Source organism: Hemitrygon akajei, chromosome 29 (genome assembly GCF_048418815.1).
Source record: "Hemitrygon akajei chromosome 29, sHemAka1.3, whole genome shotgun sequence".
Lineage (NCBI taxonomy): Eukaryota > Metazoa > Chordata > Chondrichthyes > Myliobatiformes > Dasyatidae > Hemitrygon > Hemitrygon akajei.
The window spans coordinates 21,482,198-21,501,035 of record NC_133152.1 but is presented as its reverse complement, the minus strand read 5'-3'; the positions used below and the strand labels follow the sequence as shown (position 1 = coordinate 21,501,035).

The 18,838-nt window shown below is 38.4% G+C and overlaps 1 protein-coding gene across 3 annotated transcripts in view; it reads right to left on the bottom strand.

Annotated features, from left to right (window-relative positions):
• ccdc30 (coiled-coil domain containing 30) overlaps positions 1-18,838 on the bottom strand; it is a 112,032-nt gene that overhangs the window by 80,851 nt on the left and 12,343 nt on the right. For 2 of the 3 annotated variants that reach the window (XM_073031810.1, XM_073031813.1), the window contains exons 2-6: positions 14,799-14,984; positions 12,046-12,166; positions 5,460-5,644; positions 4,623-4,712; positions 1,286-1,369 (exon numbers count right to left, since the gene is read on the bottom strand). In XM_073031810.1, the coding sequence (XP_072887911.1) occupies positions 1,286-1,369; positions 4,623-4,712; positions 5,460-5,644; positions 12,046-12,166; positions 14,799-14,984 (666 nt within the window). The remainder of the gene's footprint in view (positions 1-1,285; positions 1,370-4,622; positions 4,713-5,459; positions 5,645-12,045; positions 12,167-14,798; positions 14,985-18,838) is intronic. The other variant, XM_073031811.1, reaches the window with a different exon arrangement.

The following is an 18,838-nucleotide window of genomic DNA, read 5'->3' as shown; positions in this document are numbered from 1 at the left end:
AAATACTCAGCAGGTCAGGCAGCAACTATGGAAAGAGAAACAACGTTTCAAGCTGATGACTTTTCATCAGGTGAAATAATCATTAGGGTTCGCTCTCTAACTTATTTTGTGCATTATATTCAGCATTTTGATTAAACAAGCACGGACTGAAGAAACCTCCATGGTTAATGAGTTAACACATGAGATACTGTTGCATGTGAGTGTGGAGTAGATTTTGAAGGATAGTGAGGAAAAAGGGCAGGAGGCATCTCAGTTAACTTCCTGATACATAACATGTAGGATAAGTGACCAAAAAGCTGAATGTGATGCTGCCTGACTTGTCACATGTTTCCAGCAATTTCTGATTTTATTTCAGAATTCTAGCATCTGCAGTTGCTTTGATTTTCACTAACCTCATGATTGCAAGGTTGAAGGCAGCTCACCACCATCTTTTCTAAGGTGTTTATGGAAGGGGAATTAAATGCTGTCTCAGCCTGTGAGCCCACATCACTTATATAAGAGAAAAAAACTAAAATCCTGTCACTTGGCATCTGGCACAACACAGGATGTAGTGCATTGGAACATCACACTGACAGCTCCAGTGCATTTCTCTTACTTTTCTTGCCAGTATTCAAATACCAATTGACTACATTCTATGTCAAACGATTTAAGGTGTATTTCTATATTGCATCTTTGAAACAACACGGAATATAGCCTTTTGCCTCCTTGCCTCCCACTATCCTGAGTTCTGAGTAACCAGACTTTACCTGTTGTCTGCCTTTTCTCTGCATCTTATAATTCTTCTCATCTTCATTCCTCATCCTAATGTAAGATGCTCAGCCAGAAAAATTAACCCTGTTTCTCTCTTGATAGATGATACTCATATTACTATGTACACTGAACATTCTGTGTTCTTACCTCAGCGTTTTACATGTGCTTACTTATGAAGGTTATGTTGATGGGTGCATGTATATGGAAAGAACCTCTTCATTCTTTATTACAAAAGGCAACAGCACCAACGAGCAATTGTTTTCACTCTATCAGATACAAAATGAATAGAACTATTTTCTCATTTCAGCACTTGAAATTAATCTACTTTAATGTGCTGAGCAGCAAAGTAAAGTATGACACCAGCAAGTCTTTTTACTTTCAGACATTAAAATTTATAAAGGCAGAAGGTATTGTTTCAAGGAAGAGAATATTTTAGATGCAGAGTATGTATGTTTTGCTGCCTTGCTCTGAATAGACAGAGCCAGTATCATAAAAGGTGCATTCTGGCTATGGGCTGAGAGTAGGTCAGACCTACAGCTATGTCTCTGGAGACAGTGTGTGTCTGCTGACGGATCCCAAACAGCTTCTTCCATGGGCTCAACGGTTGAGATAAAGGATCCTTTTGAAACAATAAGGTAAAAATTTACAATTAAAAGTGAAAAGTCATAGAAAATAGAAATAGTTTCCAATGATAATGAAATAATAGACAAGACATTAAAGATAAAACTAAAGATATCCTTGAAATCAAAAGCCAGTTGGCATTTTAGTGCTAAATTACTACATCCAAGTTGTGGCTAGATCACGACATAATTCCCAAACCAACTACTCTCACCTGGTGTCTCAAAGCTCATTTACTAAGGATACCTCTGACTTAGTGTCTCGCCTGAATACAGATTTTCATTCTTTTCTCTTTCCCAAAAGCAAATTACTACTGCTAGTGTATATATTTTCAGTGGCCACTTTATTAGATACATGTGCTCATTATCTAATCAACCAATCATGTGGCAGCAACTCAATGCATGAAACCATACAGAAATGGTCAAGAGGTTCAGTTGTTGTTTAGATCAAATAGCAGAATGGGGAAGAAATGTGATCTAAGTAACTTTGACCACGGAATGATTGTTGATGCCAGACGTGGTGATTTGCGTATCTCAGAAGCTGCTGATCTTCTGGGATTTTCACGCACAACAGTCTCTAGAGTTTAAAAAGAATGATGCAAAAAACAAATCACATCAAGTGAGCAGTGGTTTGGTGGGCAAAAACACCTTGATAATTAGAGGTCAGAAGAGAAAAGGCCCGACTGAAACAAAGCTGAAATAAAAGCTTCAGTCACTCAAATAACCATGCTTTACAACAGTGCTGTGCAGAACAGCATTTCTGAATGCACAAGTCATGGATAAAGCCCTCCCAAACAATGATCACATCTACATGGAGCACTGTCGGAGGAAAGCAGCATCCATCATCAGGGGCTCCCATCCCCCAAGCCAAGCTCTCTTCTCACTGCTGCAATCCGGAAGAAGGTACAGGAACCTCAGGACTCACACCATCAGGCTCAGAAACAGTAATTACCCCTCAGCCATCAGGCTCTTGAACCAGTAGGGACAACTTCACTCAACTTCACTTGCCTCATCACTGAAATGTTGCCACAACCTACGGATCCACTTTCACGGACTCTTTATCTCATGTTCTCGATATTTATTGCTTATTTATTTTTATTATCATTTCTTTTTTCTTTTGCATTTGTACAACTTCTTGTTTGTTGCACATTGGTTGTTTGTCTGCCTTGTTGGGAGCAGTCTTTCCTTAATTCTAAAATGGTTCTTGGATTTACTGAGTATGCCTGCAAGAAAACAAATCTCAGGGTTGTATATGATGACACATATGTCCTTTAATAATAAATTTACTTTGAACCTTGAACATGTCTAACCCTGAAGTGGATGGACCACAGCAACAGAAGACCATAAACATAAAATCAGAGGCCACTTTATTAGGTACAAGAGCTACGTAATAAAGTGACCACAGAGTGTGGATCACAAATGTCCTCAGCACTTCACTTGGAAGACCATCTTTTATAAATAAATCTAAGTTGTTAAACAGTCAATGGAAAGGCCATCATTCAAATGCAAGTCTAATATTTTCAGTTTTACAGTTTATGCTTTCCACTGATTTCTTTTGTCATGTGCTTAGTTTGGGAATTTGGGGATACACTCACCTCCCTGTTACTCTTTGATGCCTGCCCTGTAATTACATACACAGTGCCTGAATGCAGAAAATAAACATCAATGATGTTCCTTACTATTTTCAATTTACAAACACTGTGCACTGGATTAGACCTCTGGACCTCAATATCTAACATTCAAGTATCGCACCATCAGGACAAAACAAAGAGCACCCAGTGAATTTTAAATTTTGCTACAGAGTTTTACACAAGCCATCAAACACCACTGCAACTGTCATAAAGTTGTCATTCCAAGATTTGTTTTTGAACCAGAAATATAACTGAGATCAGGGCACCTTGCATGATTATGCCAAATGGGGAGCCGTGGCCCAAGGAAGGTGAGATGGGATAGGGATGGGGAAGTTGAAGTGAAGAGCAAACTTGCACATCAGCAGTATCTTTAGCATGTGTGTACACTCATGTGTATTGCTCTCCAATAAGTCATCAGACAGATGTGGAAATCAAATATTTTGTTTTTGCTGGTCTTAGTTGGCCAAGAATCTGTGCAAGAGATCACCTAATTCTGCACAGACCAGGTTTTCAGCCTGAGGCCCTTGTTCCTAATGACTCAGTTACAAGTTATCTTGACCAATCTCAGACATAACAATTTAATTCTGAAGCCATATGTAGATTATCCTTACTTTGGACAGAGTATCATTGACCTTATAACATGCAGCAGTCCAAACAACTACAGTGTAAAATGTCAACTAAAACAGTCACGCAAGGCTTTCAATTCATAATTAAAAAGTCCTGCCAAACTTTCCTTAATCCTTAAACTTTTCAGCCTTCTACTATCCAAGTCTCATACCTGAAATTTCTCAGCTATTTTTATTAATACTTCTCATAATTTTGAACACCCAAGAAGATTTTATTCATTTTCCTCAATAAAATCACTTCATTCTTATTAAACAAATTTATCTTCATTTCTCATCTGCAGACAAGATCAAAATAACTTTCTTATCAATAAGCGACATGTAGCAATCTCACTACAACAATTATAATTGTACAATCCATGTTACTGAGACAGATTGATTAGGTAATGACGCTTTTTGCATTGCGATGAATCTCTCAGCATAGACCACAGTAAAATTAAAACATGCTTGCTAATCCTGCTTTCTCACTGTCCTTCCCTTGCTCATTTGTGATTAAACCTCTTCCAACAATAATTTCCAGAAAATGAGCAGCTTAGAATGTTTCCTTTCTTCTACCTCAACACAACACATTAAGCCTAAACCTGGGAAAGTGCCACTGCAATGACAGGTTTAAGTTTTCTTATTATATGCTTTTCAGATTAGTTTTCCATTGGTGAGGTTCCCAATTTAATTAGTGGATTTTCTATTTATGTTGTCACTGCCAAGCTGTAAGATAGGAATTTAGAAATGATGGCAGCTTATAATCACCATTTGCTGCAAAAATTTGTTACTTGTCGAAACAAGAAAATAATTTTTATCCTTTCAGTTTGATCTGAGTTTGAAACCATGGTTTAGCAATTAAAGGGAAATGGATGATATTTCATTAAGTGCAGTCTTACGCACAATATTTCAATTTCAATTTGATGAATAAAACCCTTTTATTACTCTGTCAAAGAAAGTCTTAGTTCCATGGAGGATAACAAGAGAATCAGGGCACTGTGTTCCATAAAGGGTGAACATACTTTTGTCATAGTTTCCTTGGTATGTTGCATGGATTCCCTCTGCTGTTTCAACTCCTCTTCAAAGGTTTGCTGCATCTGGTTCAGCTCTCTCTATAAGACAAAAAGCTTCATGTATGTAACATTTGCATTGCCAACATAAGCAAAGATCATGAGGAAGTCAATCTGACTTCTTTAATAGCTACTGCACAATTAGCAAACAAAGCTTCGATTTTGGTTGGCTTACAAACCCAATAATTTAATTGTTGGTCTTTGCTACAGTACAATAATAATCAGTCTTTCTGTTGTCTGTTGTGTTCTATAGGTCCTGCAGAAAACATCACAGGAAGTGCTTTATCTTTGTAAAGAATAATAGCAATTCCAGCAATGAAGCAGAGTAATATTTAATTGACCAGAATTTCAATTTCTCTGTAAATTTTCATTGTTAATGGAGGGGATTGTGGGAGAGGTAATTCCTCTGGTAAGGCAGATAACAGAAGTTCCATGATATTATTTAATGCAATTTTGTTTCTTGATCCATTTCTACATTCTAACATAATATGTAGCAAAAGTAAAATAAAGAAGTGCAGTTAGAGGCCAAACCAGAATATAGAGTGAATGATAGAAAAACATATGATAAATATTAATCAATTTTAAAGTGTATAACCGTAAATTTTTATTTTAATGTTTCCCTTTTTGTGCTCAAACTGTATTTTTCCCCACTTAAGTTAGCAATTGGAAGAAAACAGAAATTAACAGAATATTCCACTTTTGAAAAATCATTCAAAATTATAACTTCTGAATAGAACAGACTTTCTTCTTTTAACTACATATCATAGAGACAGCATAACAGTTTCTTACCTGCAATTGTATCCCATGGGGATCCCCTTTAAAATTCTCCACTTTCCTCTCTGCCAGTTCCAATTTTTCCAGCAGTGTGGCACGCTCCACAAGGAGGTAGGCTACTTGCTCACTCGAGCCACCGTGAGCGATCGCTGCAAGTCCTTCCTGATGCAGCATCTCCTGCACTTCCTTTATTTGTGTTTCTGCATATCCATCAATCCAAAATTATTTGAATTAATAATGACTAATAAGATTTTTTTTAAATCACTGAAATTAAAATTAAATTAAATCACTTCAATCACTTTCCTATAAAACCTTGTATAATGAAGGAACAGGACCAAGTGCAGGGAAATGGAATTACTATAGATAGGTACTTGATAGTCAGCATAGACATGGAGTGTTGAAGGAGCTGTTTATATGCTATGTCTGTCTGTCTAGGTACAATATCCAATGCGGATGTTGGTGACCACGGTTTTCCATACAGATCTATCCCTCATTCCTTGGATGACTTCCATTTCCTCGATATGTAGCCACCTGGCTAGGCTTTTGATGTACATAAATCGAGGTCTTCCTCTATCTTTCCAGAGTGTATGAGTTTTTCTAGTTCATCTTTCCGCATGATGTGTCCTAGGAATCTGAGCTGTCGTTCTCTTACTGTTGGTATGAGTGATCTGACTGCTCGGGCTCTTCAGAGAACTTCTTCATTTGATGTGCGTGTAGTCCATGGTATTTTTAAAATTCTCCTGTAGAACAGCTGCTTCTAGTCTCTTTTCCATTGCTGGGGAAATGGTCCAGCATTCACTTCCATAAGTCAGGACAGAATAAATGTATCACTGCAGTATTCTGTTTTTAGTGTACATGCTCATCTTTCTGTCTGTTAATATGGTCTTCATTTTCTGGAAAGCTTCTTTCGCCATTGCTATTCTGAATTTGATATCTGTGTTACACCTACCATCACTTGTTATTTAGCTGCCCAGGTATCTGAATTTGTTGACTTGTTTGATGTTTGTATTTCCGATCTTGATCACACATTGTGGGATGTTTGCCTTTCTGGAGATGACCATGCTTTCTGTCTTCTTGGTGTTGATTGTGCTATATTACTTTATAACTCTATGTATAGCCTAATGTTATGAATCTATTTACTTTGCAATCTAACTTCAATGAAAATGAAGTGAGATTGAAAATTGGGGATTTCATATGAAATACACAAGATAAAATGTACAAATAACCTTATCATATGCAATAGCATTTACTGTAATGGCCTAAGCCAAATGTGAGTAATTTTCACTTGAGCATATGCGACCATTCATGCAGAAGCAGGTTTTCATATTCATAGTTGGCAGGTCTTTCAATCCTCCCCACAATTAACCACCCCACCTTCCAATGATCTCCAGTGTTCTTCTCCCACTGCTTCTACTCCACCACAATCCTCTCCTAATTCCAACTGATCCTTGTACTCACAATCTATTCATAAACTACAAAGTCTATCATTTCCGTTACCTGAGTTCCGTGGTGCTAGGCTATCATGTTCACGTGCATTCTTCGCTTCACATGAGGACGATAGCATCAAAAGGAATCTCAATAGATACTATATATAAATCTAAACATAGTAATGATCTTTCAAAAATCATTAGACTCTGGCATGGTGCCATAGGATTGGAAAATTACAAATGTCACATTTTAAGAAAGGAGGAAGGTAGCAGAAAGGAAATTATAGTTAGCCTGACCCCAGTGGTTGGGAGGATGTTGGAGTCAATTGTTAAGGTCAAGATTATGGAGTACTTGGTGACACAGGAAAGAAAGGACAAAGTCAGTAGGGTTTCCTTAAGGGAAAATCTTGCCTGACAAACCTGTTGGAATTCTTTGAGGAGATTACACGTAGGATAGATAAAAGGTATGCAGTGGATGTTGTATAATTGGACTTTCAGAAGGCCTTTGACAAGGTGTCACACATGAGGCTACTTACGAAGTTAAGAGCCCAGGGAAGAAAGTTACCGGCATAGTTAGAGCATTAGTTGATGGGTAGGAGTCAGCAAATGGGAATAAAAGGATCCTTTTCTGGTTGACTGCCAGCCACTAGTGGTGTTCTGCAGTGTTGGGACCACTTCCTTTTATGCTGTTTATCAATTCTTTAGATGACGGAACAGATAGCTTTTTTGCCAAATTTGCAACTGATAAAAAAGATTGATGGAAGGGCAGGTAGTATTGAGGAAACAGGTAGGCTGCAAAACGGACTTAGACAGATTAGGAGAATGGGCAAGAGAGAGGCAAATGAAATACTATGTTGGAAAATGCAAGGTCATGCACTTTGGTAATAGAAGTAAATGTGCAGATTATTTTCCAAACAAAGAGAAAATACAAAAATCTGAGATGTAAAGGGACTTGAAAGTCCTTGTGCAGAACAACCTAAAGCTTAACTTGCAGGTAGAGTCGGTGGTGAGGAAGGCAATTACAATGATAGCATTCATTTCAAGAGGTCTAGAATACAAGAGCAGGGATGTGATGCTGAGGCCTTATGAGGCACTGGTAAGGACTTACCTTGAGTACTGTGAACAGTTTTGGGCCCCTCATCTAAGAAAAGATGTGCTGGCTTTGGAGAGGTTCCAGAGGAAGTTCACAAGGATGATTCCAGGAATGAAAGGATTATCACACGAGGAGCATTTGATAGCCCTGGGTCTGTATTCGCTGTAATTTAGAAGGGTAAGGGTGGGGAGGGATCTCAGTGAAACCTTTCTAATGTTAAAAGGCCTAGACAGAGTAGATGTCGAAAGGATGTTTCCCATGGTGGGCAAGTCTAGGACAAGGAGGCAGAGTCTCAGGATAGAGGGGTGTCCATTTAAAACAAAGATGCGGAGAAATTTCTTTAACCAGAGGGTGATGAATTTGTGGAATTTATTACCACAGACTGCTATGGAGGCCAAGTCGTTGAGTGTATTTAAGGCAGAGCTTGATAGGTTCTTGATTGGACATGGCATCAAAGGTTATGGGGAGAAGGCCGAGAAATGGGGCTGAGGAGTGGAAAAAATGGATCAGCCATGATTAAATGGTGGAGCAGACTTGATGGGCCAATGGCTTAATTCTGCTCCTATGTCTTATGGTCTTATAAGGATATATAATGGAAATATTTCAAATAAAATATGTGCAAAATGGGACTCAATTATGTCAGTGTTCTATGTCCACTTAGCTCTTGACATTGACTCCACACTTGCAAATTACTAAGCATTTAAAAATATTTCATATTAGTCATGAAACTATATAAACGAAGGCTTGGTGCCAAAACTATAATCTAAAGTAGAAATGCAAACTTTACCTGAACTAGTTTCCATTCTCCAGCTACTTTGCTGTGAGTAGCTTTTAAGTGACTGATTGTGTTAATAAAAATAAGAAATGTCAAGTCCTCTGACATTTGGAATTCTAGCACACTAATAAGTGAATATTTTTAACAGGTACAGAAAGCAAATGGTACATTAGGCTTTATTGCAGTGATGTGGTATATAAAAGTCACAATTGTACAGGACTTTGTGGATACTTGAAGAACTATGTCCAATTTTGACTCTTTATGCAGGGAAACATATCGGAGGGTTGCAAGGAAGATTCACTATTGATTGCCCATATAAAAGGGCTAGCAGATGAGCAGAGTTTGATTAGAATGGTCCTTTCTTTCCTGGAGAATGGGAGAAGGAGGAGTGAGTACATTGAACACTATAAATTTTTAGCATTCAATTTGTTAAGCTCACAAAAAGAATGATTTCTCTAGTTGGTTATTCTAGAATAAGAAATTCAAATTTGAGGATAAAGGATCAGTTCTAGGCTCATCACCTGGTTTGGGTATGCTGGCACTATGAGTTCTTGGGCACTAAAGGAATCAAGGGATATGGGTACAGGATGGGAATATAAAGTTGTTGGAGAAGTTCAGCACTAATATATTGAACTAGACAACGGGGTGACCCATTGGGGGTGCCCTTTGAGAGAAAAGTAATGCAGTCTGAAGTGACCAGAATGAACATTAAATTTTCAAGAATGCTATTGGTATTGCTTTGTTTTGGAAATTGAAGATGAAAACCGCAGTTTATTAAAGAAGAAAGATGCATAGCAAGGCAAATATAGCTCCTCCTGGTTTAACGATGGACACTTCTCGTTTTTAGTTTTCTAGTTTTCCTCTGACGGATCGGAGAGTCGGCTGACAGCTCACCCCAACTCCCCCTCCCTCCGTAGAACCGCTATCAGTTGTCCCTACTTACCGTCTAACCTGGGTTTCAACTCAACCATATGAACTACAGCTCCCACAATGCTCATTGGGAGCGACGGACTAAACGCAGACATGGTCCCTTTCCGTTGGTGTGGGTGGGTGGTGTTGACGGGTTGTCACGTGATATATTTGAAGAAGTTGAGCATTTCCCAGTTTAAACTTTTGGAAATACTGTTCAGTTTTCCACATTTCGTCCCTAGCTCTGACTGCAATCTGCTTTTCAATCATGGACCCATTTCTATCCTGCAGTTCCAACATCAATTTTTTTTTAAAGTGGTGCCCCCTCAGATTTTTGTAATTTATGATAGTTGGCTTGAAGATGAACACTAATATAATTTTAGACTACTTGCATCACATAGGAATTAAGAGGAACAAGAAATTAACTTTCATTGAATATAATGTGTTTAATTGCATAACAGTGCTGACGCTTTGTAATAGTTCAACTAAGCTAAAAAAATTTTGTTGATCATTTTCGTTTGTACTCAGTGTGCGAGTCTTTTTGCTTACATTTCTAACAATAATTAGCCAGCATCGATGGATTCCAGCTGCCATGATACTGTTTCTACATGATTGAATATCCCATTGAAACCTTCCAGTGTACTCAGATACGAAGCAGTAACACCAAAGCCTCCAAGATGCTGACTATTCTTGATGATGTGGTTGGCGCTCTTCTAAATGGACGTGACCGCTGTCCTTTGACTGCAGCAAAGGGTTTGATGGGTGTCTCGAAGCACGTCATGATGATAAGATTTATTTATCTCTTATTGATGGGTGGCAGTGAGATCTGTCCCAATCCTGCACATGCTGATGGTGATATGTGACCGCTTGAAATAGAGCTCCCTGTCCTTTTGCTCCTGTTGGTGTCCTTGCTGAGGCTGGTCTTCCGCATGCGTCGTGGTGTCGCGTCCCGATCCCCATGATGGTGGATCGGCTCTCGGGTGAAAAAGGAGCCATTGATTTTGGCGAGTGAACAATTTTATACAAATGTATAACCCTGAACTTTGCCTGCATTCTGTAAGTTAGTGCATTTAAGTCGATTTAGCCAAAAAAAGTGCCGCTGAAATACACCTTTTGCGCTAACTGGAGGTCACAAACAGACAAACAAAGCATGAGAGCTTTAGTAGTATATAGATAGCGAAGCATTAGTAGTGACCTATCAAGAATCACTAGATTCTGGAATGATTCCAGAGGAGTAGAAGATTGCAAATGTCACTCCCCTCTTTAAGAAGGAAGGGAGGCCAAAAAAAAGAAAATTATAGGCCAGTTAGCCTGACTTAAGTGGTTGGAGAGATCTTGCAGTCTATCATTAAGGATGAGGTTTCAGGGTACCTGAAGGCACATGGCCGACATCAGCATGGTTTCCATAAGAGGAAATCTTGCCTGACAAATCTGTTGGAATTCTTTGAAGAAATATGAAGCAGGATAGACATAGGCGGGTCAGTTAATGTTGTTCACTTGAAATTTCAGAAGGTCTTTGACAAGGTGCCATGCATGAGGCTGCTTAATGAGATAAGAGCCCATAGTATTACAGAAAAGATTTTAGCATGGATAGAAGATTGCCTGGCTGGCAGAAGAGAAAGAGTGGGAATAAAGGGGCCTTTTCTGGTTGGCTACCAGTGACTAGTGGTGTTTTGCAGAGGCTGGTATTAGGTCTACTGCTTTTCATGTTATATATTAATGATTTGGATGATAGTATTGATGGCTTTGTGGCCAGGTTTGTGGACAATATGAAGATAGGTGGAGGAGCAAGAACTCTGCAAAAGGACTTAGACAGACTAGGAGAACAGGCAAAGAAGAGATCGATGGAATATAATGTAGGGAAGTGTATCAATGCACCATCAATAACTCTCGGAGACGAGAGGCGAGATATAGGCTTTTATTGGTAGGAAGAAAGAACAAGCAGCAATTGACCACCACACTACATCCTGGAGACTGAGTCCAGGGCGGTGTCTCCAATCGCCTTTATACCGGGGTCCGTGGGAGGAGCCACGGTCAGTGGGAGGAGCCACAGGAGCAGTCAGCAAGTGGGGGGGGGGGGGGGCATGTCCAGACAGGTATATGTAGTTCACCACAATGGTCATGCACTTTGATAGAAGGAATAAAGGCACAACAGGGCTTTATTAAGATCAACCTAAGCTTTGATTCCATGAGTCAGCTTGCTGAAATATATTAACCATAGTTAAACATTACTAACAGACAGTTGTAGACAAGAAAGTTACTGATAACAGTGAATATGAGTAAGGAAAGAGGTAATGGAAATATGAGCACATCTCATCTAGAAGGCCACAGCTTCTAACAAACAAATCCATGGCACAATGACTGTGTGTCAAATTGGAAAGGGCACCATGTTCTGACCTTGCTCCAGCTGCAGCTGTTGCAGTTTTGCCTTCAGTAATTCATTCTCCCGCTCATATTCGGCCATCACTGCCTCTTGTTCCACTGATAAATTGCGTATATGCTCCACATAACTATCCACCTACAGAAAGAAGACCATTCCCATGTCACTTTTAGGCTATCTAGTTATGACTACCTAAGATAGAAAATGAAAAAGAATCAAGTAACTGTAGGATTACTGTAGGATTAGAAAATGTTAGGATTTATTATTAAGGAAGAAGCAGCAGAAAAATAGTCGATTTTAATGATAAGTTATATTCAACCTACTTTTCATGGGGAAATTAAGAAAATGAGGTTTAGGAAAATGAGAGGGTAATCTCAAAGAGACATACAAGAATTCAAGGGGGCTGGACAGAGTAGATTCTGTTGACAAGTCTACAGCAGGAATGTATTTAACTCAAAATAAATCAGTATTGGATCAGGTGATTCTGTAAGGGCCCTTCTATAGTTTTCAAATCTACAATTTCATGTCTCAAAAAAATGTGAGGAACAATAGAGACTTCTAATTTTTTACTGAACTTTTAAAACAAGTCATGAGCTGAAGGAAATTCAGGAGCTATATTAACCTAAGGAAAGGAATGGAGTTTTTAGACCAGTCAGCGACATGTGTTGTGGAATTTAACTTACTGGTCTCTTCACTAAACACTTGAGCTCTGGCTTTCAAAACGATTTAAAAGTTGACAAATAAATACTAACCATGGGTACACCAAATCTAGTTATGTAAGCAAAAGTTTTTAAATGCATTAAACCTCAACACTAGAGGAAACCCCACTCACCAACTTTTCAAAAATGCTGATAAATTCAGAACTTTTCCCTCAAAGCATTTTTGTTGCAATAACAATCAAACATCAAATTGAATGGCATTTCAAGAAAGACAATAGACTTGTACACAGTATTGACCAACTTACAAACCTGCAAGAAAGAGATGGAATAAAGATAGTAGCATCACAGGGCAAGATTGCATTAATTGAAATGTGATTCTTATTTTATAATTTGGATCAAACTTTAGCAACTCACAGTGAAGGCTTAGAGAGAATTGATCCACCATATACTCTTTTGAGAGATCACGCAGCAAGTGGGGTTTAAAATCAGATAGAATTAAAGAAGGCTGATGTAAATATGTTTCAAGTTAAATGAGAAGAATGTGTTAAAGCGAAGAGTGTACAGGTGTTTATACAGAGAATGAAGCTTGGAAAGAACTTTGTGTTCAACTGTTTTGTGAACCATCCCAGATAGGTTTGAGTCAGCTTAAGGAAAGTGAAGTCAGTCTAGATGTGAAGATGTTTACCCTTGTGGTAAAGAACTGAGGAACTTTCTGTCACGATGAAGTCATTTACTTAAGACTGCGATGAAGGGGAAAGATGTAATTCTTCGTAATTCTCTACTCCAGATATACATGATAGCTAAGTTTTTTGGACCATTGAGGAATCAAGGCTAATGGGGACTGGGAAAAAATGGACACTTGAGGCTAAAAATCAACATCAGTGAATGGTGGAGCAGGCTGAGCAACCAGATGACTTAGTTGCTTGTATTCTTTGCATTTTTGATTGGTACTGGGTGTAAGGAACTAAGGCTTAAACAGAGGAAACAGGAATTTTGGCAACAGTGAGAGATTAAGTGGTGTTAGAATTCCAAGAGATTATTGAGACTTTATACATGGTGAGTGATGAGCTCAGATAATCCAAATAAAACTTGCAACTTCAACAATGGTGAAGAATTCCCAAGCAATTCTAAATGTCCTCGGAGGCCACCATCCCAGGACCATTATATACAGTTTTACTGTGTAGAAACTTTTAAACACTATGATTTACTGAATAGTTGAAGAAATCTTAACAACCAACAAAAAAACACTTTTCCTTTCACAGTAAGAAAACTGAGCTGGAGAAGTTAGCACCACCTGAGGAAAGAACTGAGAAGTCAATTACCAGACTGGATATAGCCAGTACTTTTGAAGAAGGAATAAAGACACCAATCAACATAGATTCAATGGTTAGCATGAAAACAATTGCTCATATATACTTCGTCTAATAAGGTTCCTTAAGGTTATCATAGCCAGGGTTGGGGGGTGGGGTAGTGGTGATAAGCTCCTATTGCCTACTAAATGCTCCCAATGGTATGTGTTTCAAATAGTCTCTGACAACCATCCAACTCCGGGCCTTCACATGTGGCTTAGCTACTATGCCTGGCAGTATCATTTCTACTGATGGGAGAAGGAGCAAAGGCAGGTTACTGCTGGCTTAAAACCAGTCACTTCGGGCAGATGGGGCTCATCAGCCAAGATTGGCAGCTCACCTAGGAGAAGAAAAACTCAGAACTTAAACTTCCTCTACTTTGCGGCTATACCCATTCATGGCGAAGGCTCCAGGACTAAACCTCAAGGAAAAATCTGGAGCTGGAGTTCTATGTTGAGCTCAACACTGACTGGCAACTCCTGTGACACTTCTGGTGCCAAACTGTATCAGTCTCTGCCGTTCATTTGGATTCATCAGCTGCGTGGAGAGGGGGGAGCCTGCTGTATGAACAACAGCTTTCTCTGCATATCATACTGCCCAGACTTGCATACTGGCTTGTGTATTATGTAGACAGCTAGGGTGCAGCATCCATTGTCAACCCTGACCAAAGGAGGGCCTCTAAAGTCCAATAAAAGTTGCAGATAAGAATAAAGCTGTTACAAGGGAACCTATCACATATAAGATTTTGATGACAAATATCACCTCTTTCATCTCGGCAGCTTGTTGTTTTTGCAGATCTTCCAGATCCTGTTTGGTAGATTGCGATATGGCCTCAGACCGCTGATATATACGCCAGAGATGACACAAATACTCATTTCCACTGCAGGCATTAATGTTAATTCCATCTTCTCTTAGTCTATTTAGTATATCCTCCAATTCCACTTTCTCCTGAAAAGAAATAGCATGTCAAGGGCAGTTTACTAATTTTTGGAGAAGAGTTATTTTATACAGTAAAAAGTCTAATTTTCTATTTATTCAATATATTCAATATTTAAAGATGTATATGATGTGATTCTTTCTATATTCATAATAAAATTGCATTTCCTTAGTTAATCTTCATGCAAAATTGTAAAGGGTCTTCACTTCCATAGTGCCTTTAACCAATGTCCCAATACCACATTCTATTATTTATATTGACAACTAGGTTCTTTCCCATCAAGTACTTGACCCGAACAAGTGATGCCAAATTTACTGATAATTCAGAAAGAAGAAATGCATCTTTACAGTGAAACTCATCATTTGAATGTCATTACTGTTAAGGCAACACTGTGTTTTCATCATCTACAGTTTCATTATCTTCAGATCTGAAACACGTTGTTCTCTGAAAAGGAGAATCATCTTGATACAGAGGTCTATACCATTGTGGACTCTACATTATTTGAACTGGAACCACAGCCTCTGAAGATATACTGCTCAAATTCTCATTTAACAAAACCCTCTATACCTGATCCATTATCAACATCAATTTGTATAATTAAAGCTTTAATTTATGCATTAACTTTCTTGCCAGCTTCCCCAAATCAACTCTCCAAGATTTAGAAATCCTTGTATGCTTCTCAATGCCTGCCAAGCTCAGATACTGATAATTGAAGTTTAAAGTTGCTTACTTTGAAATCTCACTAAAGGCTTTCCCCTTGCATCAATGACCATAACCCACAAGATCCCAAATTATCACTTCAACATTGCAGTTAATCAGTTCATTCCCTCAGAACTTCTTTAACTTCCTCATCTTTCAAAATCTTTTGTCCAATATGCTTAAAAAACTGATGTAATTTTGTATGCAAGAAGTACCAACAAAAATGCTGCTCTTTTATATATTATTAAATAAAATGTGGAAAGAATTACACTACCAACTGCAGTGTCTATACATTACTTACCTGGTAGGAGTTGTTAACAACACAAAATGGCCAAGAGCACCAAGAAAATAGTGGAGTATTATGACCGATTTACTAATTAGAAACAAATTCATCAGTAAGAAGTTGGAAGTTACACTCTTACATGCACATCTCTTACCCCTCTTAAGTTCTCAGGAACAATTAAGTAATAGATAAGTGCAGGAATCTCATGATATGGTACTGGGTTCAGTAGTAAGTTAATGGATCTTGATCTTCAAGTCAGTTTGTTCGCTATCACTATTCGTTGGATCTCCAAGTTAGAGAAGGTTAACTTATGAGCCAACTGAAAAAATTACATCCATTTAAGTCACATCTAGTTTTATCTAGTTCAGTGATAAACACTCTGAGCAAAATATGATCTTGTCTTCAAAAAGGCCTCCTGTTTCATGTGTCCAAGGACAGAAGAATTGCCAACTTGATCAAAGCCCAAAATGTTCACCAACATCCTTTAAGGAAAACAACATGTCATCACTACCTGGTTAGGTCTATACCTGACCCTAACACTAACGCCACATGGTTAACAAATTAATTATTTCTCAGAAGTATAGAAAGCAATAAGTTAATAACCACTTTCTTCTGAATGTATTTGGATTTGCAAATGTTGCTTTGGTCTCTAAAATAGATTTTTAAAAAGCACTGGGCAAATACTTAAATACCGATATTTCTAAACCCATCATGGCTCTCATAAAAACATTCTTCTAAATAACCTAGAATCCCAGAATATGTCAAAAAGATAACAATCTCAGAGTTAAGAAAATAATCTAGTAATGTTACATAGAAAAAATTAAAACCATCTGAGCCAGGATACGGTGTTATAACAATAGCAACAAAAAGCAGGCATGTTGCATTTAAAGTATGTACACCATTACCTAGAGGCTCTCCCAATTAGCAATGGTGCATTGAAGTAACACTGTGCACATGGCAGCCTCTACATAGCTGGTGGAATAAACCAGAGGTCAGTAATAATGAGACTAGTCACAGTCAACATGGACTTATAAAAATAAATTCATATTTGATATCTGTTAAGAGTTTTATTCAACTTGTAATTAGAAGAATAGATAAAGGACAAGAAGTTGAAGGGTTGAAATTGGACTTCCAGAAGCCATTTTGTAAGGGACCTTACAAAACAAAATTAAACAAAATTAGAACATATAGAATTAAGAGTAATACTAGTGTGGAATGAGGAATGATTAATGAACAGCACATAAAGAAGATAAACAAAGTAGGAGAAGCCTAATTCTTCACCTAGGTATTATGGTCTTTCAGTGCCAAGAGATGGAAAGGTGTCGGTGACACAAGTGAGACTGCAGGTGTTGGAAATTAGGAGCAATACTCACAAAATGCTGAAGTGACTAAGCAAGTCAAGCAGCATCTATTGAGAAAATGAACAGTCAACATTTCAGCCCAAGACCCTTCAGCAGGGCTGGAAAGAAAGGGAGCAGCCAGAATAAAAGGGGGAAGGGAGAGCAGCACAAGCTGGCAGGTGGTTGGTGGATCCACATGTTAGGGGGAAGTCAGTAGGGTGGGGAAGGAAGAGAATGAGATGAGAAATTGAGATGGATAGGTGGAGGAAGCAAAGGGGTGAAGAAGTCAAACTCTGATAAGAGAGGACAGTAGATCATGGAATTAAGGAACTGACATGGAGAACCAGTGGGAGGAAGGTGAAGATAATGGGCAGATTATGAGGGCAGGGGACAAAAAGGGGAAAGAATTACTTTTGCTTTTCTTTGACCTTGTTTTGACAGGGATAAGGGAAATAAGGCTAATAGGACAATCAAAGGGGACTAGCTATTAGAAGTTAGAGAGATTGATGTTGATGCAATCAGGTAAAAAACTACCAAGACGAAATATGAGGTGTTGCTCCATATCTATATCTGACAATGGAGGAGGACTTGTCAGTGTGGGAATGGGAAGTGGAATAAAAATGGCTGGATACAAGGAGATCCTGCCTGTTGCAGTGGACAGAGCAAAGGTGTTTCACGAAGCAATTCACAAACCTATGTCAGGTATTGAGAGGTCTTTTGCACAGATTATTGTAAAGTAACATACAAGTACTGCAAGTAACCAAAAGGCAAAATATTTCTATGGAAGTACATGTGCACAGACACCATTCTGTAATATTTGACACCAGACTTGTAATATTACGTACAGATCTGGGCTTCCTACCTGTGACTGAGAAAGCATAGCAATGGCTCCCTAGATTAGTTCCTGTGATGAAGATTTTGTCCAATGCATAGAAATTAAATAAATTGAAACTGCATTTTCATGATTTTAGGAAAAGATACATGATCAGATTGAATCAGCAAAATTCTTATGGGGCTTGAGAGGGTAGGTGAAGATTTGATGTTTCCTTTACGTTGTATTGAACCAGGTGTCACCATCTCAGAATGAGCTGGCCATTCAACATTGAAAACGGCATGAAATTTCCTCCTTCATAGAAGAATCTTCAGAATTCTCAAACCCACTCTGAAGACTCAGTTATTAAGTATGTTTAAGGCAAAGATCAATAGGCATTTAGATATTAAAATAATCAAGGTATATTGTTAATACAGGAAAGCAGTCCAAAGGTAAAGATCAGCTATTAAGTTACTGGACAGAAGAGCTGGCACTATTTCTACTTCTTCTTTGTTCTGCCCTTATAGTAAACCATAATGAGTAGTGAAAGAGTACAAGGAGAAGAAGGAATGGCCTAGAGTGTGTGGTGGAGTCAGATGGTAATGTGGAATCAGGGGGCATAAAGGGAAGCAATATTGAGGTATCAAGTATTAAATATATTACTTGTGGTTCAGAAATGCAATGGATGGTAGAGTTGAAGAGGGGTGGATGCATTTGAGGAGCAATTACACA